This window comes from Cucumis melo, chromosome 6, assembly GCF_025177605.1.
Source record: "Cucumis melo cultivar AY chromosome 6, USDA_Cmelo_AY_1.0, whole genome shotgun sequence".
In the NCBI taxonomy this organism is placed as follows: domain Eukaryota; kingdom Viridiplantae; phylum Streptophyta; class Magnoliopsida; order Cucurbitales; family Cucurbitaceae; genus Cucumis; species Cucumis melo.
In genome coordinates, this window is record NC_066862.1 from 30267193 (window position 1) to 30291387 (window position 24195).

General features: G+C 29.6%; 3 protein-coding genes across 5 annotated transcripts; all 3 read right to left on the reverse strand.

The window, feature by feature from the left end:
• Positions 1 to 307: 307 nt before the first annotated feature.
• LOC103490944 (ACT domain-containing protein ACR8) lies at positions 308 to 3207 on the reverse strand. The gene is made up of 7 exons (XM_017045092.2): positions 2649 to 3207; positions 2443 to 2488; positions 2224 to 2338; positions 2068 to 2135; positions 1319 to 1891; positions 1118 to 1222; positions 308 to 1031 (listed from the first exon to the last, which is right to left on the reverse strand). Exons 1-7 carry the CDS (start codon positions 2720 to 2722, stop codon positions 669 to 671), a joined length of 1344 nt encoding a protein of 447 aa, XP_016900581.1. The 5' UTR covers positions 2723 to 3207; the 3' UTR covers positions 308 to 668.
• Positions 3208 to 16597: 13390 nt separating this feature from the next.
• LOC103490947 (uncharacterized) lies at positions 16598 to 19329 on the reverse strand. Its single transcript, XM_008450707.3, has 4 exons — positions 18734 to 19329; positions 18105 to 18183; positions 17607 to 17675; positions 16598 to 16791 (listed from the first exon to the last, which is right to left on the reverse strand). Exons 1-4 carry the CDS (start codon positions 19036 to 19038, stop codon positions 16684 to 16686), a joined length of 561 nt encoding a protein of 186 aa, XP_008448929.1. The 5' UTR covers positions 19039 to 19329; the 3' UTR covers positions 16598 to 16683.
• A 986-nt stretch (positions 19330 to 20315) lies between these two features.
• On the reverse strand, positions 20316 to 23703 carry LOC103490946 (probable sodium/metabolite cotransporter BASS6, chloroplastic). Of its 3 annotated transcripts, none has more exons than XM_008450705.3 (8): positions 23364 to 23703; positions 23189 to 23286; positions 22290 to 22420; positions 21979 to 22172; positions 21647 to 21899; positions 21308 to 21561; positions 20958 to 21040; positions 20316 to 20566 (listed from the first exon to the last, which is right to left on the reverse strand). In XM_008450705.3, exons 1-8 carry the CDS (start codon positions 23536 to 23538, stop codon positions 20483 to 20485), a joined length of 1272 nt encoding a protein of 423 aa, XP_008448927.2. In that variant the 5' UTR covers positions 23539 to 23703; the 3' UTR covers positions 20316 to 20482. The 3 variants fall into 3 exon arrangements, with proteins under 3 accessions (XP_008448927.2, XP_008448926.2, XP_008448928.2); XM_008450704.3 differs by having other exon boundaries at positions 23189 to 23295; positions 23364 to 23649; XM_008450706.3 differs by lacking the exon at positions 23364 to 23703 and having other exon boundaries at positions 21979 to 22183.
• Between the last annotated feature and the right edge of the window lie 492 nt (positions 23704 to 24195).

The following is a 24195-nucleotide window of genomic DNA, read 5'->3' on the forward strand; positions in this document are numbered from 1 at the left end:
ATTAATATATAAATATATTGTTTTTATATCGAGAATTCGATGACCCTTTGTATTTATCTTCGTCCATTGATTTAAATTTTTGTATTTTTCGAAGATCATATGTTTATATCCGTTTGTCTTTGTACTAAAAAGAATATCTTTATTCTTTTATTCTTTGAAGTTTGATAGTTGAAGAATGAGAGATTAAATTTTCGATGGGATAATTGACTATTTAGGTTTTTAAAATTAAACTTATTAAAAATAAAAATTGACAAAGTAGTAAAAATTATAATAGAGAAATTAAGTGATTAAAAGTAAAGCAAAATGGTTATCAACCCAATACTTTTCCATTCCATTAATATAGAACTTGGTATTTACATCACTGTATTGAACTTTGTATACTAAAAACTACTCTCTTTTCCTCTCACTCCCATCAACAAACCCATTTGTATATATAACATTTCATATCCTTCTAACCTTTCAACAACCAATATATATATATATATATATATATATAACTACCCATCACCAAATTCCACCCTTTTTCTCCTTTCTCTATTCTATTCTTTATATACACAAAATCATTTAACCCCATAAGCAAAGAATATTTCTCATAAAGTAAAAACCCAATCAATCCATCCATCTCTTTTCTTTTCTAGAATCGACTATCGAATCGAGACCCCCCTCTTTCACGAACACGATCTAATCAGTCCTAGATTGTATAGGTTCCTCCTTACCATGCTTCCAAGAGTAAACAACACAGCCCCACCAACTCCAAATGTTTGTTCTTCCCTCTCCGTCGTTTGATGATAAGTCGATGGGAGTTCCTTCACTTTCAAGTTACTCAAACCAATCCTTTGTCTAACCGACTCGATGGTTTTTTGATCAGCTGCATTTCCTACTACATCGGTTACGTAGAACACATTTAGAGCCATGTCCCTTGTGGTGGAGATCTCGGCCCTTGTTACGTTCAGACCGTTCTCTCGGAACGTCCTCATGACATCGGCTAAAAGGCCTGGCCTGTCTTCTGTGCATAGTTCTAACCTCACACCCTGAAATTGACAATCATACATTCATTAGTTTGGTATTTACAAGAATTATTAGGGAGATAACAAAATCAGTGGTAATGACAAATTACCTCAGATGCTCTTCTTTGAATAGCAGCTTGTAAACATTGAATAACTCTTTGCCTCTCAGCTTCGGAGCTAATCGGGGTTCCATCGCTGTGCCTAATGTAGAATTCCTATATAAACCGAAACCCAAAAAGTTTCCATGAGATTTAACATTCAATCTAGAATCACAGCATAACAATAGGCTTCAGTTTAAAACTCATGTATACCAGATATGCTCTTTCTTGTGAAGTGTTGATGGTGGCATGAAACACCACGTATTCCATGTCTGTCAAAGTGAATATCACATCAAACAATAGTTTCGTTCGATCTTTGCACTGAACACATACAACTGAGTAACCCCTTTCGGCACAGTTTTGAACCGATACAGTGGGGGAATTATCAGCATTCAACTTCAATATCGGCTTCCTCTCATAATCACGATCAGCAAACATCATTTGATGCAATCTCCTTTCGGTGTGTGTGACTGCCATCGAGACTGAAGTCTTGGCACTACGAATGTCATTGTCTCCTTTAAGAACACTCCTCAATCGTGCAACAATGGTGTCGATTTTCTGTCTGTCTTCTATGGGGGAACCGGAGTTGCAATCCTTGACATAGATCAAGGAAGCAATTCTGCCATTGTGAGTCCAAACTTTAGCCTCTACCACATCACACTGCAGATCGGCAAGAACAGCAAACACCTCGGAAAGAAGACCAACACGGTCGGTCCCGGTGAGCTCCAAAGCTGTGGTAGTCCCATTAAATTCTTCATTCCTTCGATAATGAGTCGTCCCAAGAGACTGCCAAGTAAAACGAACACCCCAGATCCAAAAATGAGTTTCAATCACACAAACCAACAACAGAATGTTCGTAATTTGAGATGAAATTTCAATCAGGAACAAAACCAATATTCATCATATGAGTTGAGAATTCAATCAACAATGAAACAAATAACAATTAATCAACTACAAATCACCTGCTCGATGTAGCTAATCACGCTTTCGTCAGTTAATTTCTCGCCGTTCTGATCGGTAACATGAAACACTGATGAAATTAAAAAAAAAACAGCCATTAGAAAACATTCAAAAAGGGATACAACAAAAGAAGAGGGGAAAAACGTTCTCAATCGTACCATCCATGAACCATCTTCCATCTGAAGAAACATAAGCTTTCTTGATCGAAAGGTTCAAATCAGTAAGAACCTGTACAGCTTCCAAGAGATTTCCAAATCTTCTAGCACTATCAACCTTCAAAAACAAAACACAAACACCAAAACAAAAGTTTCAATCACAGAATCAAACACGGTTCCAGAAGAACAGAGATCGTTTTAACAAAGATTTTTTGTTCTTACCTTCACCAGAGTGGCCGTAGAGCAAGTCCCATTGTCAATCACAACCCTGAATAAACAAAAAAACCAAAAAAAAAAAAAAAGTCCCAAGTCAGAAGGATGATCCTAAAATCTTTTAAAGATAAATTAATCAAATGGGGTTCAAAAATTTCAACCAAAAAACAGGGGAAAATAACCAAAAATCAAACAAAGAGTTGAACCATACAAACCTGGGAGTGTTCATCCTAATAACAAGTTTTTCGTATTCATCAAGACAAGAAGGCCATTCCATCTCCATCATCATCTTCAAAACCCAAAACCCAAAACCCAAATCCCCAATTCGTTTAAACTTCCCTTAAATACCCAGAAAGAACAACAGAATTTTTTTCTAAAAAAAAAAAAAAAGAAAGGAAAAAACCCCAGAAACGGACGATTTGAGTGCCGAGTGAAACAAAGAATCCGAAAAGAAAAAAAAAAGGGGGGGGGGGGGGGGGTTTAAAAAACTGTAAGAGTTGAAACGAATTAACAAAAGGGCTTCGACAAAATCGCCATTAACAACGCTCAGAAAGAAAATGCTGTCTGTCTGTTCTTCTTCATCCGTTTTCAAAAAGGGAACTGTTATGTTTCTGTAATTCCCTTTTCTCTTCCTTCACCTCGATCTTTAAATCTTCACCCGCCTTCTTGAGAAACCAACATTTATGATTATATAATATGGAATCAAATCTTCAAAATCCTTTTTTCTTTTTTTTTTCTTTTTTTTTTAAAAAATTTCCTTTTTATCGAACAACTGTTACTCACTATGGAATCGTTTTTTGAGCTGAGAAGTCGTAAGAGTGATGTTAATTTTGTAGCCTGCCCGGATTATGCTGCCCGGATTTTTCATTTTTTTCCTTTTTTGTAAAAGTGTAAGAGCTGCCCGAATTTCCCCTCTTAATTAAGATTTAAAGATCTTTTTAATTACTTCTTCAACGTGTCTATTTTTAAAAATGCTTAACTCCTCCTTTCATTCCTTTTTTATTTTATCTTTTATTTAATTGGGTCTTTTTTTTAATTTAATATCAGAAATTTAACAAATAATTTGTGGTTATTAACCTAACCACTTTAGTTTATACTCCAATGTTCATGAATTGTAACCAAAGAACCTAAATTTCCTTTTTTTTTTTTTTTACATTTTTTTTGCTACATGTGATGTTAGAAAATTGGAAAAATAATATTGTAATTACTTAATTGGATATTCATTCATTGATTAAAACATTTGATTATGGAAAGTAATTGCGAAAATAGAAAATGTCAAATGTTACTCAACAAAAATTATTGTCAATATGGCAAGTTACATAAAATTGTCAATTGATCTATAGAATATTGTTTTTTTTTAAAAGGACATAACATGGATTATTATTTTTAAAAAAAAAATGGCTTAATTAGAAATTAGCCTTTTCAAATTTATAAATATGAAAATGTTATCCATTTTCATAAATTTTATATTTAAATATAGAAAATTTAAAACCAATTTATTAATCTATCATAAAAGAGACCCTTATTCGATAATATTTGACCTCTACCTTTAATGATTCTATTTGTGATTAATTTGTTTTCATAATTAGAAAATTTAGATGATATACATGGTTTAATATTGTGTAATTACATTGCTGTTCAATTAAAGTATTATATATATATATAAAAAAAAGATAAAGTTTTAAGAGTTTAGAGGTCAATATTTTAAATTTTACTGCAAGACAAAGTTTGATTTTGTTGGTGGGGGAAGTTGAGGAAGGGAAGTTAGCTGGAATGTCCAGCAAGGACGACACGTAAGGTAAATGACGTGTTATGTTTGCTTGCAATTGACTCGATAGTATTGGGGGAGCTACCTCCTAGAGGAAACCCAGTTGTTTGGTCCACCTGGCACAGGCCTCCCATCTACCTGAATTGAAACACAACACAATGCCACACCCCTTTCCCCCTCTTTTTTCTTTTTGCCGACCAAAATTATACCCATCGCACGTGCCACACCCCCTCCCTTTTCTTTTCTTTTTTTCTCTCTTTTTAATTACGATTCTAATTCATTTTCAATTTTAAATTTATGTCCATTCACTTTTATATATTTAAAAAAAAAAAACTCTATTAAATCAATAAATTATTTTTCTCATATCTATTTAGTTTTTCAAACTGTATCGCTATTAGGAGATTATTAGATATGTCGAGGGTTGTCTCAGGCAAGGTCTAAAGTTCATAGATGAATCCAAACTTAAGAAAGTCAAGGCATTGAATTAATATATATGCGTGTGTGCAACCCTCTTGATGTCACTAATGATACACGTAAATACACTAGAAACAATCTCGTGTGAAAGAAGTAAGTAAACTCCAATGGAGAACTCTAACCCTCTCTTGATATATGTTTGATTAAACTAAATAGTAATCTCTATACGACTTAAGTACTAGAGAGTGTGAACAAACTTAAGATTACGGATCACTATCATGGAGGTCATTTCATACGATAAGGTCATACCAAATGAACAAAGTCAACAATATCCACAGAAGTCATGTGAGACATGCAAGTTTCTCGCACCAACAAAGTACGAATTCTAAAATAAATAAATTTACTCGACACAAAATTAAAACATTTCATACTAAATAAGATAATATATTATATGTAACATTGAGAGATCCAAACCAATGACGTTATGAATTTATGATTTAGCTTTTTCTTATTATTATTATCTTTTTCATTTTTTCGTTGTCCAGAAGCATGTCAAGAAGCTTTTCCCAAGATGTACATGATTGCCCCCGAATGAATAGAAGAAAAAAGAGGGAGAGATAGGTGACATGGGGGGCAAAAGGGTAAAATAGTAAATAATTATTGAATGAGGAAGTTATGAAGTGGTGGGATAGCACGCTTGCTTTACATAACAAACTATCTCCTCCCCTCCGCCTGCCTTACAACACCGCCTTAATCAATTCATATATTTTCAATTATTATTTCCTTTTATCCTTTTCTTTTCGAATTATGTTGTCTTATTTCTTTATATTTTTCATTAAAATAATAATAATAATAAAAAAAAACAATTATTGTCCCTAATTTTTAAATCATTACCATTTTAATCTTTACGAGTTTAATTTCATTTGATTTAGTGTATGAGTTTAATCGGTTAATTTTGTTTTTAGACTTGTTTCACACTTTTGAATTCATTTAAATTATTCACGTTCGCCTTCAATTAATTAACTTAAAATTTTACTATGAAATGAAAATTTATGATTATTTTAAATTAATTAATATATTTTAGAAAAAGCAGATATTTATTTAATAAAAATCAAGTGTGAATTTTGAAACTTAGAAATTCAAATAGAAACCATGTTAATATTAATTAAGTAGTAAAATATGTAATATTTTAAAATTTAAAGACGAAATGAAAATTAAACCTAAAACATAAGGTTAAAAAGTTGAGATATTTGGACTTTTTTTTTTTTTTGTTCTCTCTATGTTTTTCTTTAAAAGTATAAATAAACCAATATTAAAGCACTCAAATACTTAAAATATCACTTTTTTTTCTATTTTAAATGGGAGCTCATAAAGTAATAATGTTATTTTAACTTTATTTCGTTATCATTTAAGGATAAATAAACCTTATCTATTTCCTAGAGAATGATTATGTTAGGATTTATGGTAGGGAATAAAAACAACAATTATTGAATAAAATACTAAAAATGTATAAAATGATATAAAAACAACTATAATAGGGTTTTAAAGATTAATCTCGATCATGTAGCGACAACTTGTGATTTTGTAACAACCCTAAAACATTAATAATATTATTATTTTCGTAGTATCACTTAGGAGGTTGAGTGAATAGATCCTATGATGGTTTAATAAACTCATTAAATGTTGAAAATGTAATTATTTTATACAAACTTTAAACACCCATGTGAGAGAAATCAATTATATTGCAATTGATTCAAATAAATAGTGTTCCAAAGCTCCACACATTTATGGCTTTTAAGTAAGTAAATGAAAAAAATTGAATTTGAGTAAGTTGGTTATAAATATTTGCAAGTGGAAAATAAACTCCACGTATTAATTATTCACCACTTTATTTCTTTACATTTATTTAAATTACTAATAGAATAAATAAATAAATAAATAAATAAATAAATAAATAAAAAGCCACAAATTCGTACGTACGAGGAAAAGAAAAAGCTGAGTAAGTTTGTTGGATTTGGAGATGTCTTTAATAACGGTACTCGTAAAGAAATATATATATATATATATCATAAAGAATTTGTATTATCGTTTAGAGTTTGATTCTCACACTTCTATTTTGTAAAAAATATCATAAAGAATCGAGAAAAACATATGGTCATACAAATTTAGGAATATTGTGGTATTACTTTGAGGAATAATAGAGTACAAAAATACACATGTAGTTAGGTAAGAGTGACATAATACAAAAATGTATAGTGACCATGTGCTTCAACATTCCATATTCTTCTAAAGAATTTTGTACTATTTTGATTCTTTTTAAGTACGTATGCATGTTTTTCTAATCAATATTTGTTTTATTTTTATTTCTTTTACGACGTGTGACGAAGAAGATAAAATCAATAACATCAAAATTGATAGTATATATTTGATGTTAATTGAATTATGCTCATTTTAGTTATATCGATATTCATAAAAAATTGAAATAAATGGTTGAAAATTTAATTTAACAATCTAAAAATATTAAACTTGAAATAATTATTTTTTTAATAAGTCTGAGTACTCAATAAAAGATAGAAATTTAAGAAGCTAAAATTAAAATTTAAATCCATTTGGAGAATAAATCTTTTGTTCTTTCTTTAGTGATTAATTTCCCATCCAAAACCATTTTTTTAAAATAAAAGGAAACTATGGAAAGAATAAAAACTAAAATGGAAAGAAAAGAAAAGAAATTTTTGTTACCCCTTTTTTATAATAATATTTATTAATAGTTTTTACAAAAAGAAGGGAGGGGGGGGGCCCACAGGGGAGGTGGCGTTTGTCTGAAAATCACGTGGAAGACGTGTCAGAAATCACGTTGCTGAGTTGGCGGCTGATTTCTTTTTTACTTTCCTTTTTCTTCATCCACCGCATATGACGTGGCATCACTTCAAAAAGCTCTCCCTCTTCCCTCCAGTCTCCACTACGGTAAAACTGTTGATAAAATGATCATATGAAACGAACTCAAAGATTGAAAATTCTCATCTCCTAATTATACCCACAAAGTTTTCTTTTAAATTAAATTGAATTGAATTATGAACATTAAGTATGTGATTGGAAATTTGTAATTTTAAATTGAATTTAGGAAATGAAAGAGGGGGGAGGGCAGTTTGGTTCAGAGAAGAAACAGTTAAGAGAGAGTTAAAAAGAAAAGGACATAATTAGGGCGGCCTTAATATAATAATAAATATAATGGGGAATAAATTTCCAAATGAGTTTACGGAAGGAATGCAATGAATTGATTGTTCCACGTCCATTGCCTTTTCGCAATATCCAAAGGCTTTTTCTTTTTCTTTTTCTCTTTACTCCTTTTCATTTTTCATATCTATAATAGGATTATGAAATATTTATAAAATAGAAAAATCAATTTTGCAATGCACCAAGATAAATATGGTTTGTATTATGATAAATATAAGTAGTAGTTCATTTAAAAGGTTAGGATAGGATTTTGGGGTTGGAAATTGTATTAAACTATGTATGGAATGTTGGAGAAGAAAAGGAAAAGTAAAAATAGTTAATATGGAAATATTTTGAAGGTTGGTCAAAGGTGTAGATGTGTGTCTTAGACTATGTTTGGTACTGTTGTCATATTTTAAAATAAAACATTTGTTTCACAAACTTTAGATTTTAATGAGTTGGGTTACCATTTAAGTAAATGTTTTAGGTATAACAATGATATTTTAAATTAGGAATTGTTATGGATAAAGAAAATGAAAATATTTATAAAATATAGTAAAAATAATTAAATAGACAATTGGATGAATTTTACTGTAGTGAAATTATTGAAAATGTATAATTATTAAATTACTCTATACAATACATATATAAAATAAAATTTAATTTTATATTATAAAAGTAGAAAATTAAAGTTTATTTTAGAAAAATGTATTTCCTTTTTTTTAAAAAAAAAAATGCATGTGCTTTTAGGAGAATTTGAATGCTTGGTAAATAATTTGAAATAGCGATGACCAACGAAGAAATAACGAAACAATAGAAGAATAAGAGTTATTGCACCCCACTAAGAACATATTCATCCAAAGGAAGTTATTCCTAATTCTTTTAGGAATGAGAAATGGAAGAGATCAAAATTGGCTTGAGTCACTGTTGATGAAATATCGAGGTCTAAATTTTACAAAAGTACGATGCTTTTCGAATAAGTTGTTTATTATTTATATTACAGTTACATCAACACTATTTTGTTACTTTTTATTATGTCCACATATAATTCTTTATGATATAGAATGAAAATGCTCGTTCACACTTTCGTGCTGATATATAACCTACGAACAAAATATAAATATCAACGAAAATATCGACACAGGACGATATTTTAGGAATTAGGACTTACAAATTGGAAATATTCCTTTTCTATTTTACAATTGGGAATATTCTCTTCTTTAAAATAGTAAATAATGACTAATGACAATGGAAATGACGAAATAAATATATTCTTATTCCTATCAAAGTACACATGAAGTTTGGCTACCTAACGTTATACTTTATGTAATGGCATCATATATCGTCAAATATTATACATTTTCTTAAAACAAAAATATTACGACACATTTGGAGTAGAGAGACTTTCAACGTGCGACCTATTAAGTGTAAAAAGTCGATGTATGTCTTAATGGTTGAATTATGTCTATGTCGTCGTTGAACTTAAATTAATATATTTCTTACTTAACTTTGTATATATAACTACTAGGACAATATATCGTAATTAATTAGATCAACAAACCATATTTAATTTTGGATTTGAGGAAGTTTTGTTCACTTTTATTCTTCTAACTTAAATTATATACATAAGTTGCTATCTAACAATGTATTTAATAGTGTAATCTTTAATATATTAAAGATTATAAATTCAATTAAATATTTGCAAAGAAAAATACAAAAAAAGACCAACAAAAATAAAATAGTATTCATCACTAAAAGGTATGTTTTAACTTATTATTTGTCCTTCTCTATGGATGAATAAAACTTTGGCCAAATTGGAACTTTATGTTATGTATTAATGTGTAGCCGACCCCTACTGCTTTTATTTATTTATTTTTCCCAAACCCTAAGTCTTAATAAAAACAAATCTAATATACAATACCACAATTTGTTCAACTAAATATATTCATTTCTTTACCTATCATCTAAAGTACTTCTAAACATTGGGTGCATTTATTTTAAATTATGTTTTCTCAATTTCATTATTCAACTTTGAAATTGTTTCAAAGTCTAAATCAATGTCGTCTATTATCTCAATTTTTTTTTAATAAATATTTTGTATAATTTAAACCAATAGTAATGAAAAATTTAAATTTTTTATTCCTAAAATTTGTTATGTACAAACCATTTTTTTTAGTACAATTAAAATAGAAGGATTTGAATCCAAATATGATCCCTCATAATCACTTAGAAATTGAGAATCACTTTTCTTTACTTAATTAAACAAGACAATTTAAATTGAAAGGAAATATAATATTTCTTGTTTCTGTTAAGTTGACATAGAGACTAATATGCATATATATTGAATCATTTGTATATTAATTTTGTACTTTATAAAAATAATATTAGAATATGATTGAATGGATACAAAGAAAAATACAAAATATTAAAATTAGTAGCCTTACTAAAAAGTATATTTTTGGCATATTATTTGTTTGTTCCTTGTGAGAGTTATTTAATTAAAACTTTAACAAAAAAAAAATTGGATACATAACAATTATTTGAAGTAAAGCCGACCTTGTGGGTTTATGTTTTGGAATAATGTGTATATATATATATAATAATAATAATAATAATCTTCCAAAACATAATTATTCTTTGTTATGTTGTATTTGTTAGTATATATGTTAACAAGTGAGTTAATTATATATAATTGAGTTGGTTAATTAATACAAACGATATTCTTGAATTATTAAATTTATTGAGAACAAAAGTTAGAAGAAAAATAGGAAACTAAACAATCATATATTATTGCTTTTCCTTTCAATTTATTATTATTATTATTTAGAATTACATGACATCTATTTTTGTAAAATTGATTTAATTGCATACAATTTCTCTAGTAATGAATGAAATTAATATGGGTTACATTTCTTAATATTAAATAAAAAAAATTGAATATGTTAATAAATATAAACATAATTATAAAGGGATGGATTTTATATATATATATAAAAAAAAAAAAGATGAGAAGAAGTTAATATAATTGAATGAGGTACATAAAATTGCATGTGAAATAATAAATATCCATAAATAGAAAAATAAATTGAAAATTGATGAGAGAGAAATAGCAAACAGGAAAGAGAAAGAAGTGGTTGGAAAATGAAAGGGGTAATAGGTAGAATTGGAAGAATAAAAATTGACCATTCACCAAAAGTATAATTGAAAATGGAAACCCTAATTTATTTGACTTTTTCTTTCTTTCTAAAAGAAAAATCCAATCACCAAAGTCTTGGTTTGACCTCAAATTCCTAAAACAATCTTTTCCTTTTAGTCTCTACGTTTTTTAGTTTAGATTTCATCTAAAATCGTTAAATTTCAAAATGTTACAATTTTACTGTGATATTTATTAAGATTTAAACCTTTTCTTAGATTTTTCACTTTTGTAGTAATGTTTATTGATTGAAACCTTTGAACAATCGAGACTTAATATTGGAAAAATATTCCAACGTAACATATATTTAAGTAATTATTTATTTTACAATGATTAGTATAATATAAGAGCAAAAGAGTACTTAATTTAGTAAAATATTTTAACTAAAAAAAGGGATTCAAATTTCAAACTACAAATTTTACGGTTATTAGTACAGTTGAATATCATTTGAGCTGAATTTTTGAACTTACAAAGTAAGAGAGTTGAAACTAATAAATAAACATTTATAATCAATACTTCTAATGGTTTTTTTTTTTTTTTTTTTACTCAAACACAAAAGTCAAAATCTTTGGTAACTTTTACCTTAATGATCTTCAATAAGACAAAATAAATAACTTTCTAGGGGTCCTTTCATGTTTGAGTAATTTAGTTAAGATATGGAAATTATTTTCTAAATCTCTCTCAAATTCCTTCCTTCCTTCCTTCATTTCTTTCTTTTTATGCTTTGATTAAGTTTTCGAAACAAAAATATAACACAACCATGAGTTCCTTTTAGTTTCATTTTATTTTTCAAATCACAATTGAGATATGAATTAATCGAGATTACATTTGATCTTGAAGATATGAAAATATTATTAAAAAATATTTGAAATAATAATTCAAAACTTAAAACAATTCTATATTGTGAGATTTCTGGATTTGCAATTTAATATTGTATTTCTTTTTTGTAATTTAAAGCAAAAACTATATTTTCTATTTTTAAAAATTAACTTCAAGATTTGAGAAATAAAATAAAAATGTTATAAAAATGGAAAAATGAAAAATAAAAGCATTAAAAATAATAAGGTTTATTTTATTATTATTATTATATATATATTTGAAAAACATTGAAAATATTAATTTGGAAAAGAAAGAAATGGAAAACTGGTGGACAGGTGCAACTAATTACATTATTAAAACCTTACTTTTTCAATCAAAGAATCTACAAATTTTGGATTTGGGATATCATCCCTTTTTTTTATTTGGACTTTTTTTTAATACCTTTTTTTTTTTTGTCTTTTATTCTTATTTTTTTTCACCTTTTGTAGTTTTCATCCACATTAATTTATTTTTATTTTTAAATTTTAATTTTAAACATCTTACTAAAAACGAGTTGGAATGAAATAGCTAAGGGTTATTGTCATTCTTCGATAGACAAAATTAGTACATAATTCATGTTGAAAAAAGAAAAGAAAAGTAAAAGTTTGACTCTATTCGTATCAAGTAAATTTGGTGACTTCAAAAAGAAAATAATTACCGATCAATTATGTTAAGAACAAAATAATTAGATAAGTTTTTTTTCTTCTTTATTTTCAAGTATACAAAATGACTTTTGAGATTTTAATTAAATCGATAATCCATATTAGCTCGGTAGAACTCATCTTTATAACAAACTTTTTAAAAACATATATATAACAATCTACCCGACTTACAAAACTTTTAGCGTAAAGAAGACACGTAAAAATATTAAGTGTTAGATAGGTGAACACGATTGGACCGAACTCATATCCTCCTAATCAATTATCAAATTAATTTTTACCTTCTTAAGCTTTCAATCCAAATAGTATTGAAATTACAATTGAAATGATATTAAAATTTAACTAATTAATAAATGACATGAAAACAATAAAGGTAGAACCATAAATAAAAATAAAATAAGAATAATTCTCAAACATTTATTCTTAAACTACGAGGGATTTTCTTCTAGAATCTATAGAGAAGATTTAGGAAATCTATATGCAATCCTTTCTTTCCTCCTAAATTTAGTGGAGACCCACCTAAGAAGAAAAGATGGGTCATAATATGCCCAAAAATCTTTGTACCAAGATCTTGTGAGATATAGACATATCAATATTAAAAATCATATAATATATATATATATATATATATATATATATATATATGTATGTATATAATTATAGATGTCCCTCTTAATTAGGTGTTACATTAGATGACCCTTTACCATGGCATGCCCATGTGGTTGCTTTGTCCAATGGCATTACATGTAGCAAGAAAATGAGGTTTAATGACACTCACTATGACCCCATCAATTGGCCATTTGGGGGTCGGTCCCTATGTCCCAAAATTAGGTTACTCTTTCCTTCATTCCATGTCTTTATGCCTTCCCCTTCAACGACCATCTTCTTCAATTTGTTCTCCTTCTTTTTCTTTTGAAGAGCTTTGCTTTTGTGTAATTAATAACAATAATAAGAATAGAGATAAACCAAATGTTTGCAATTTTGTTGTTTCAAAGTGGTTTTTAGGGATGAGGTCTTATGTTTCGATCCAGATTTTACCACTAAATATATACGTAGAATTATTGATTGTATTTTAATTTTTTACCTATGCGAGTTCATCATTCACTGAAATGGTAGTTAGTGTCATATAACCATATTTAGTTTGACAATTTTTTAAAACATTTTCTTAGAGTTGTTTATTTCAAAAAGAATAGATTGTCATGATATTACTACGTTAATATAGATTGGATCTCACGGTATTTGATATAATGAGAGAGTTTAGAATATTAACGAAAATAAAATAAACAAATTTAATCTCAAAATGAAAGAAACAAAATCGTTAAATATAAATTTGACTCTAATGATGAGAAGAAAGCTAGAATTTAGTCACTTTAGTTCGATAAAATCTCATACATAGTGCTTATGGTTTTATAAAATCCTTATAAATAGTCCTCAATCATAGAAACTAAAAATTAAATCCACAAAATAAAACATAAGAGAGTTTAGTTCATAGATATCTCACAAATAGAGGGAAAAAAAACCAATATTGTCTAAATCCCTAGACTTTAAAGAGTATCTATTTAGTCCTTAAACCTTTAGACCTTTAGTTTCCATTTAATCAGAGTAAAAACCCCTTGTTCTCTTCAACACTTGCTAAAACTTATGAACGTTTGAAGACAAAATCGAAAGTTTCATGCGATCTAATACAGATACAAGATTGGCTAAAAGACATATTCGACTAATTCTACAAAAATGCAAAAATAGATCAACTAAGTTTGTAATGTAACCTTTTTCTTTTTGGTCATAAGAAAGATTCATCAATTAGTAGATTGGGTGAAAGCAAAATGTAATGTGTAACACATTACATAGGAAGAACATTAGAAAAGTAGCCGCAATTCTCTTCCTTTTTTTTTTTTTTTTTTTAACATTAAAGATCTCAAAAAAGTCACCCAAATCAAAAACAAAAACAAAAACATAATTTCAAACAATTTTTTTTTCTTTGAGTTCAAAAGAAATTGGATGTGGACATTCTTGTTGGTCATAAAGGGAACTGTTTTTCAAACATAATTTTCTTGGGAGAAGACTCAACCGACAACCCTTATCTTTTCTCTCTTTTCTCTCTTTACTATAAAATTATAAATTTTTTTCTAGAATGGAAAAAAGTTTATTTTTGACTATATATCATCTAATTCAAAATATATTCACAGAGTTTTTATTATTGCATTAAAATTATTTATTATAAAATAATGTTGGTGGATTAAATCTAAGATATAATAAATATTACAAAAGACTAAAACTTGGACAACTAAAGTACATAAACCAAGGTTTGGTTTGAGAATGGTGTAGCTTTTATACAGTGCTTTGAGAAAAATCAATTGTAAGATGAAAAAAAGGATGGTGTTTGGTAAAAATTTCAATTTTAAACTAAAAAAAGCATACTAAGGTGTTTGATAAAATTACTACGAAATTGTTATGGTTTAATTATAATGATTAAAGTTAACGTATTATTTCATTTATATATTGATATTTTATATCAAATTTACGATAAAGATGATTATTTGAAACTTTAAATTGAAAAATAAACTCTTTCTATCTAATATACGTAAAAGAATAATATATTTGTAAATTAAAAAAATAGTTAGAAAAGATACCGTTTTTTGTGCAATGCAGTTATAAAGAGAACCTAAAATAGAATGAAACTAAAAGTACAAAGCCCGTCGTAGTATTTCAACCTTAATATTATAGTTATCTAAAATTATAATGTAAAATATCCACCAAGCAAAAACACTGATTGATGTAACATAAGGTAACAAATAACGGGTAGAAGAAAGTAAATAACTAGACAAAATAAAAATGACATGATCTAATTTGACATGCTATTGCTTCAGAAAGAAGGTTAGTAGCACATGACACTTTATTAGTTTGTTTTATGATTTTTGGTGTTAGTGGGAAAAGAACATAAGAAAGGAAGGAATTGTTGTTGGCCAATGGTATTAAATTTCTAAAGTGGGAAAAAAAAAATTATTTAGAACAAATGAGTTCTTGAGAAGGGAGAAAAAACAAGTAATATTGCAAGAAGGTCCCTTTGTTTATAGAGCTCACATGGTGTGAATGATGAGAATGGACAATAATGGTGGTAGGTGGGTGAGGTAGTTAAGCAATGACCATTAGGACCATTTACTTGAAAGAGATGAAGAGAAGAAAAAAAAAAGTTCAAACTCTATGATGGTTTGCATTTGGGATTGAGTCACTTTGCGAGGAAGTTATGTTACAATCCCTTCTAACTTAGACTTAACATGATCATTATAATGTTATTGCTAATAATTATTCAACATCAATGCACATTCTCACTTTTTGTTTATCAAGATAATCATGAAGCATTTAAAGAACGTATTGAATACTTAGTAACTCCAAAGTCTAAGAGTCCAATCATATAAGTGTGAAATTGACTATAATCATTGATGTATATGGGTGGGATTAGTATGTAAGATTACGTGATCAAAATGGTTGAACGCTAATGTGAAAAAGAAGTAGGAGTGTTGTTAGGACAACACTCTATGAACACCCAACTGAGTGAGTGCATACATGTGCCTACCCTTTCAACAAACTTCTAAACAAGTTCATTCAATCCACCTATGGTTGACATTTTGACTTATTGGGCCAAGGTCTGGACCCTTTTGAAATGTATTTTGTGGGTTTTAAATCTATTGGTTGACTTTTGAAATTTGGATTAGCCTTTTTGTTTGAATGGGACTTTTTAGGCTTCCAAGCTTAAGCCTACTCTCCTCTCTTAGCCTTAAGCTTAAGCCTACTCTCCTCTCTTAGTTTCAAGAAGGATTAAGCCAAGTTAACTTCTGTTATTTCTTTACTTAAGCATTCTAGAGTTTTTGTGGTTGTCCATGCATAAGTCTTCATTCTACTTTGTTTTGAGAAGTTGAGCTTGTCCTGAGTTTCATTGGGTGTGTGAATTAGTATAGCACATGGACATTACAACCTTAGAGTTAAACTTGTGGGATGATTTAACCTTGAATTCGAAGCCAATCTTCATGTAAGGAAACACTAATAAACAAAGTAGAATGGTGGATGAAAAATGATGATAATATATAATGAAACAGGTTGTGGTGATACATACATTAGTATAAACAGAGACTTAGCTTGAGTTTGCTTTACAAGTTCTTTGAACGTTCTTGTGATGATTTGTAAATGCGAAATGCAGCAATACACATTGTGGCATTTCCTATGGCTGTTAGCATTGCCTGAATGGCCACCAAAACCTGCACTCAACACCAAATCCAAGTCATTTTATATCCTTTCAATGGTGAGGACTGAGGAACTTCATGTTCTTTTGAAAGTACTGCACTAATACAACTAAATTTCCTAACCAAAAATAATCAAGTTGAAGTGTGAAAGACAGCTAATTCTAAATTTATTTCATGGATTGCCTTATGCTTTTGAAACTACAGCAATGGAATCTGAATGACGTGAGCCTTAAACTCGAAAAGAGAGAGAGAGACCACTCTATATACTTTTCACAGAAAGGTTGCTCTTGTTCTTTTGAAACTTTGCTAATAGAATCAGAATACTATTAACCTAAAGCCAGAGAAAGATCAGTCTGAATAAGTTTTTCTTCAGTTTCCCCCTTCTTTTCCCTGGTCAACTTTGAACCTTCAAGTGGTTCACAATCATATGTGAGATAAGGAATTTACTTGCGTGGTTGCCCAACAAACGGTTTTTCAGGAAGTAATTTGAAAGAAACTTAAAGCAAGAGTGAAGCAATGTAGACGAAGAGAAATAAGTTGGTGGTTTTCGTCCCTTAATAGCCTTGAAATTATGAATTGAGCTAAATAATTGGTTTCAAGAGAGACTAAAACAACTGAACCGAGATCAAGAAAATCCAATTCATCAAACTGTTTTTCATTCTAACAGAAATCAAATAACCCAATAAGCAATATCAGAGCAGTTTCCTAAACAAAAATCATCAGGATCATAAACTAAGTAAAGATTTGTACGCATTATTTCAAATATATGAAAACCATCAGGTATGTCAATTAGTCCAGAAAGATCTTGCGAAAACCAAAACTTACTGTACCTCAAGAGACTCAGAGTTGTAGAAAAAATGCCATGTGCAAGCACAAAATGCTCCACCTAGCAATGGTACCTGCTCAAGTTAAAAATTGTTAGTTATCTGTAATCTGTCTATGAGTCGTTGAGTTGAGCCCTTCAAAAGAAATCTAAAAGCTTTGATAACCTACACAGCCAGATTATGACTTCATTGAACATAAGTTAATACTTCTTTAATCGAATGATCCTACGACATCGAGGATAAACTGAATCCAATTTTTTCCATCTGTTCTCTGTTAATGATAGTTTACTTTAACAATAGCATCTCAGGTAATATAGGTTTAGGACTGCCTAAGCATCAATTTTCTCTTTTTCCACTCTAAATAGAAATTCCATTGTAATTTTTACTTGAATTATTATCTATTGAAGTGGATGGGATTCTTAAATATTCAGAGAAAACGAAATTCCTAATTCCTATCTATAAGATAGATGAGAAAGCAATTAGAGACAAAGGAAAGGAACTTACCATTCCCCAAGAAAGTCCTTTCCAAGACTCATTACCAGATTTCTCTCCATATTGCCACACCAAAGCCATTGCTGTAATCCTAACAACACGAGACTTATGATCAACAAATTATAAACCAAGGTAGTCACCAGCAAGAATTGATATGGTTTACTATTCTTCCCTTTCCTTCAATTGATTATCTATCAAATGAGTAACTAAAATTCATAGTTCATTTCCAAGACAATTAATCAAAGAAAATTCTAGATTTAGTACCGGTTTATCATAACATAATAGTCTACCTTGGAAGTCCTATAATGCCATTTTCTCTCCAAATAGTACAAATATCCATCAAACCACAATTAGACAAGAAATTAAAAATACCTTAGCTTACTAAAAGCTTTTGTGTTTAGGGTTAGTACAGTTATCATCTAATTTGGAGCAATATTTCTACACTTCTCAGATATTACCTGAAAAGATGTCTGTGTAATCAATTTGAAGAACTTATCACTTCTTACATGCACAATGAAGACAATAACTACAGTCTATTCTGTTTTGTATCCCTACTTCAATGAAGATTTAAATTTGAACATCAAACAAAATTACACAAGTTTCGTTAAAATCATTACAAAAGAGAATTGATGAATCCCCACCATTCAACAACGCTGGAAACATGAATGGCCCAGGTGGGCAAGGAGAGAGCATTTTGGGGCTCGTTAAAAAGCAGCGAAGATTGCAATTCCGTGGCAGCAGAAGCGGATTCAGGTCCCAAAAGGGCAAGAGTAAAACCCGTACCGAGCAAAACCACCATGGCTTTGGAGGGAAAACCCAAACGGGAGATGGGTCGCCGGAATGAGACTCCGGTAGGAAGTTGAGTAGTAGGGGCAAAATCTGTGGAAATGGGGAGTGGGGATTTGGGAATTGAAAAGGAATATAAGAGTGGGGAAGTGAGTGACATGGTTTAGGATTGATGTAGAAGATGAAAATTTTGAATGGGCAAATTCAGTAAAGAGAGAAAGATTTGGCATGAAAACAGAGAATCGTGTTCATCATCATCCTCGTCTTTCTTTGATTTTGGTTTGTTGTTGATTCTTCGAGGGAAAAATGGAGTAATAATTAAGAATTGCGATAACATTTTGAATTGAATTAGTGGTCGAAATTTGGCTATTCAACTCTCTGATTTCCAACGTATTTACATTATGTCTAAAACTTATAGGCATAGTTTTGTCACGTAAATCTTTAAGATTAAAGGTTGAATTTTTTATTGTTGTGTTGTATTTTCTTCCTATTGAAAAAAGTCCTAGCTTTTTGTTAAATTTTGATAAAAATTAATAGTTCTTAATTTATGAAAATAAATTGAATATTTTTTAATTTGTTAATTTATTAATTTAATTTGTCGTATACTTATTTAAAATATTAATAAAAAAAATTATTCTCAAATATAATTTTAGTTTCGAGATTTTTTTCAAAAAAGCTTGACTAACTATTTTTACACCATAGAATGAAAACAGTGAAGTACAAATTGTTAAATATTTTGTCAAATGCTCAATCTTTTTGACAATTTTCCTCTAATTTTTGTACTTTAAAATTTTCTGTTTTTAATAGATCTTAGTCTCTCAAAATTGCCAAAATAATAACTTTTATCATTTTTATTATTTTGAGAATTACATTAACAAAAAAGTTAATTCAGAAACCTTTTCATTCCATCTTAATTTTTTTAAAAAAAAAAAAAAAAAAAAAAAAAAAAAAAAAAAAACCTACTCTACACTTAAAGCTCGAAAACTAAAATATTTTCCAAAATATAAACAATGTGACTTTTTGTGGTATGTAATTTTACATATAATCACTTTTTTTCTTTTTTGCTCCATTTTATTAAAAAAATTGACAAAAAAAGAAACAAATTTTGATAATATAGTTTGGGAAACCAAACATCAATAATTTTCCAAATTCAGAAACTCTACTTAAGAAATTTTAAAAATCATTTTCCAAATTCAGGGACAAATAAAAAATCAAATTTAATTTAAAGCATGAAACTAAATTCAAATGTGAAGACTTAAAAAACATTAGTTTCAATATTAATTAAACCAAAAATTCCAATATTAATTAAAACCCACAAGTTAGTCATTCTCCCAGCCCCAATATATTGTCAAACAAAAAAGGGCAATATCTAAACTAATCAATACTATATGAAATTACTATAATTGAATTTCCCAACCTTGAATATGAGCCAATTGATTAAACTATCAAATAAAATCTTTAAAAATTGTAAAGTTTGAATCCTCACTCTCATTTGAATTTAGCAAAGGTTTTGTATGTAACCTCAAGTCCGAGTGTTTGATGCAGTGCTAGAGAAGAGCTCTTCAACTGCCTCTACAACACATGTATAATAAATACAACTTTCTCTAACTCTCTTTCATCATATTTTTTTCTTTCCCCTTGTTCCATATCATAACCAGAGAAAATCCCATCAAAGACATCATCACAGTCTGCAAAACAAAAATAAATTAATCTTCTGTTACATATTTTCTATTAAGGGTTTAATATCTTGTAATTCTTTATCGTTTATCTTTCAATATATTAGGGATATTAGGACAATCCGCTAATTAGGAAAGTTCTCATGAAAGCTAATTTATTCACTGTCATTAACTTTTTAATAAAATAGGTATCAAAGATGTGATGTAAGCGCACTTTTTGTTTGTTATCTCAATAAATGTTTGCATAGGCAAGTATTTGAAGCCATATCACATGTGGTAGGTTAAAGTTCATGTTCATTGATTAATAAACAAATTAAGTTCCTGATTAGGATTAGCATAAACCATGACAAGCTGCTATACAACACATCACACGAGTTTAAAGAACAGATAGAATATAACTCACTGAGATTGCTGGGGGCACACTAACGAGGGGATCCTGGAAAAACCTGTTGGCAAGAGCGAGGGCAAGGAGGCTGCTTTGCATTCCTACACAATGGCAAATTTAATCAATTCTCTATAAACGTTGTGAATTGAAGGAAAATTAGAAATTGGTTAAATAGTTTGTTCGGGAAGTTTGGTAATAAATACGGTGTGTAGGAAAAGAGAAAAATAGGCAATATTTAGATGAGTGAATTAGAGCTTGAGAGTGATCTCAAGATTAAGAGGTTCTGTTATTTTCTATAGTTCAATATATTCAGGTTCTATATCACATCGTAATATTTTGGATATTCGACTTCTGAGAAATGGTCAAACCTGTCTCATAGGATAGTGTTCTCTGCAGTGCTTTCACATCGAGTGACCGATGAAATGCAAGACCAGTCAAGGCGTACCCGGCTATAAACGCAGATAAATGAAAAGCAACAATGAGCAGCAATATGGAAAATCCAAAAGGGGATATGACAGCGTGGATGTTAATTGCAAGTGGAGCTCCAACACAACAAGCTGTAACCAATACCGAAAGTGGAGGCAAGAAAGGTCGAATTGCTTCACAAATCCTAGGAAAGAACCTGAAAGGATAATCATATAAGATAATAGCAAGCTTTCATCATCAGATGGCATTTTGAATATGACGTCTACAAAATGCTCTGTTACCGGTTGAGAAGCAAGCCTGCAGCAATTGGTGCAACTACAATCTGTGTAATGCTGGATATCATCCCTTTAACATCAACTGGAAGTCTCTTTCCAATGAGCAATAAGGATAAAAACGGTGTGACGAAAACAGCAGTAGCAGTGGATAATGATGTCATAACTACACTTAAGGGGGCAAGGGCTGGATCAGTTAAAAACGTTGCATAACTTGAGAGTTGTGCGCCACTAACACAAGAGACCAGCATAATCCCCGCACCTGATGTATTTATTGACAGAAGGTCAAAATTCTCCAGAGTCCAAACAGTGGGATATAGGTTGAGTAAGCTCATTCTCACCTATTGCTGTAGGAAGACCAAAAAGGGTCACTGCAATTGTACCAAATAGATAACCAAGAACTGGCTTCACAAAAAATTGGCCCACATAACCAGCAAAGATAGCTGCTGGTTGCTTGAATGCTTCAAAGAAATCTTTCTCACTGGAATTAACCCCAACTGCAAACATCAAAAACCCTAATGCAGGTGCATAGTACCTGTAAAAGCACTGAAATATATTCAGAAGATAGTTAATATTCTAGTAAACATACTAGTATAGTACAGCAAATACGATATATTGGTCAACCAAGCTTCACTTGAATAACCTTTATCACCTGCTTGTAAACCATGCAAAAGACGGTGGGAAAATAAGGGCAAGCAATGTGCTAGCAAGGACAACATGAGGCAGAAGAGAATTTGACTGCTTCAATACATCGACAAATGTAGTTTTCTTCTGGTTAAGTATCTGATGCATAGGAAAACAAACTTCAGCAGCTACAATAGAATTAATGTTGAGCTTTGAATCCATAATAATAAAATGGCAAAATTTTGAATACAAGAATACGCATATCTTATTTTTGTGATGAAATAAATTTAAAGAATACTCTTCGAAAACAGCAATCTTTCATTTCACAAACTAAGCGTAGATCGTATTTGATAGACTAATTACACAAATATCCAAGCTGATACATTAATTATATGTAATGAAACGGTTTTTAAATTAACCTTCTTGGCATTAATTAGAAGAAATAAAATTTAAGTTTCTTTTACTTCTTCCAAAGGACAGTTAACTTTATCACATCTAAACTTCTACAGCCAACCTATTTAGCCAAGGAGAAAACTAGACACTCATCCAACGTTTGAAAAATTCCACTTCCAATTTGTCATACCAATCTTCATTACAACACATCAAAGCAGAAATTCTCACTATTAAGAATCATAACGCCAAGAAAGAGGAAAGAAGATGCATGTTGTTGACTTCTAGTTGTTTTACCTTTTTTATAGATTATTTAATAAAAATAAATTATGTAACATGCACAGTGATGACCTAGTACAGCACCAGACACTTTATTTGTTTCTTATTGTCTTTCCTTCAAAAGATCATTTAAAAAATTAACTCAGACTTTCTCATCTTCTCTTCCTTCCTCACCACTAAACCTCAATATTTTAAGCAAAAGAAGCCTCAATAGTGAGTAATGTTGATAAAGAGATATTTATGGAACAAAAGCATTACCTCTGGCGAACTGCTCGAAGAATCACAATCCAGCCGCAGAGATTCAGAAGAACTGTCCGGTACACATCTAGTGGATATGGAGAATCTGGAACTCCAATCTGAAGAAACTAGAGAAAACTAAACTCAATCAGCTTTTCGCATGCAAATGAAATCAAGAATGAGAGGAGAAACTCACGGAAAGAATTGGAACAACGAACAGAAACTCCATTAATCTGCGGCGGAAAACGATGCAACGGATGTGAAATTGACTGATTACGAGAAGAAATACACGTAGGAAATTCCAATTGAGAGCGATGAAGACGATGAATTTGTAACAAATTCTTCCCCAAAATGCTTGAACTCAAATTCATTTTTCTAATTTTTTTTTACAAATGGAGAGAGAGAGAGAGAGAGAGAGAGAGAGATAAATTGGGTTAGAAATGTTTAGGAATATGAGAGAGTAAAGAGTTGACTAATTTGGAACGTAATGAACCGTTTTGTGTCTTTTACTTTATTGAAGCTGTTGTTTTAAATAGAATTTATTGTTTCCTTTATGTTTTAAGAACTTTAAACGTTGTTTTTTTCTTTTTTTTTTTTTAAGTTTGTGAAACACCATTTCAATCCCCACAAAATCGAATAAAAAACAAATCTCTTTAACTGCGTAAGCTTTAGTTTCCTCGATCAACATCAAATTTGGAAGAACGTCGTCTTTCTTCTTTCTACCAGAATATAATGATATTAAAGATAATATTGAGAAGAAGATAGCATATTCAAAAACTTATTAGTTATTTATTGAAGTGACGTTGAAAATAATGGTCGATTATAATGAAAATTGTTTACGAAATTAATGAAGCTTTTTTCTTGAATTTGTGTAATGGTCCCACCCAAGGATATACATTACAACTTACAAGGTTGGGCATTGGTGTCATTGATAATTTAATATCACGTAATGTTATAGTTGCATGGAAATGTTATCTATGGAAAAAGAAAAAAGAGAATTATTGTTTACGTTTTTCAAAAATTACATA

Excerpts from the sequence above, each read along its gene's own strand:
- LOC103490944 (XM_017045092.2), bottom strand. The coding sequence starts at position 2,722 with ATGATGATGGAGATGGAATGGCCTTCTTGTCTTGATGAATACGAAAAA. Across the intron at positions 2,489-2,648 it reads ATTAGGATGAACACTCCCAG|GGTTGTGATTGACAATGGGA; the intron begins GTTTGTATGGTT and ends TTGTTTATTCAG. Across the intron at positions 1,032-1,117 it reads TTCAAAGAAGAGCATCTGAG|GGTGTGAGGTTAGAACTATG; the intron begins GTAATTTGTCAT and ends TGTCAATTTCAG.
- LOC103490947 (XM_008450707.3), bottom strand. The coding sequence starts at position 19,038 with ATGTCACTCACTTCCCCACTCTTATATTCCTTTTCAATTCCCAAATCC. Across the intron at positions 18,184-18,733 it reads GTTTCCAGCGTTGTTGAATG|GATTACAGCAATGGCTTTGG; the intron begins GTGGGGATTCAT and ends TCGTGTTGTTAG. Across the intron at positions 17,676-18,104 it reads AAGGACTTTCTTGGGGAATG|GTACCATTGCTAGGTGGAGC; the intron begins GTAAGTTCCTTT and ends TAACTTGAGCAG.
- LOC103490946 (XM_008450704.3), bottom strand. The coding sequence starts at position 23,538 with ATGAATTTGAGTTCAAGCATTTTGGGGAAGAATTTGTTACAAATTCAT. Across the intron at positions 22,173-22,289 it reads TTTGCATGGTTTACAAGCAG|GTACTATGCACCTGCATTAG; the intron begins GTGATAAAGGTT and ends GTGCTTTTACAG. Across the intron at positions 21,562-21,646 it reads GCAGGCTTGCTTCTCAACCG|GTTCTTTCCTAGGATTTGTG; the intron begins GTAACAGAGCAT and ends TTATCCTTTCAG.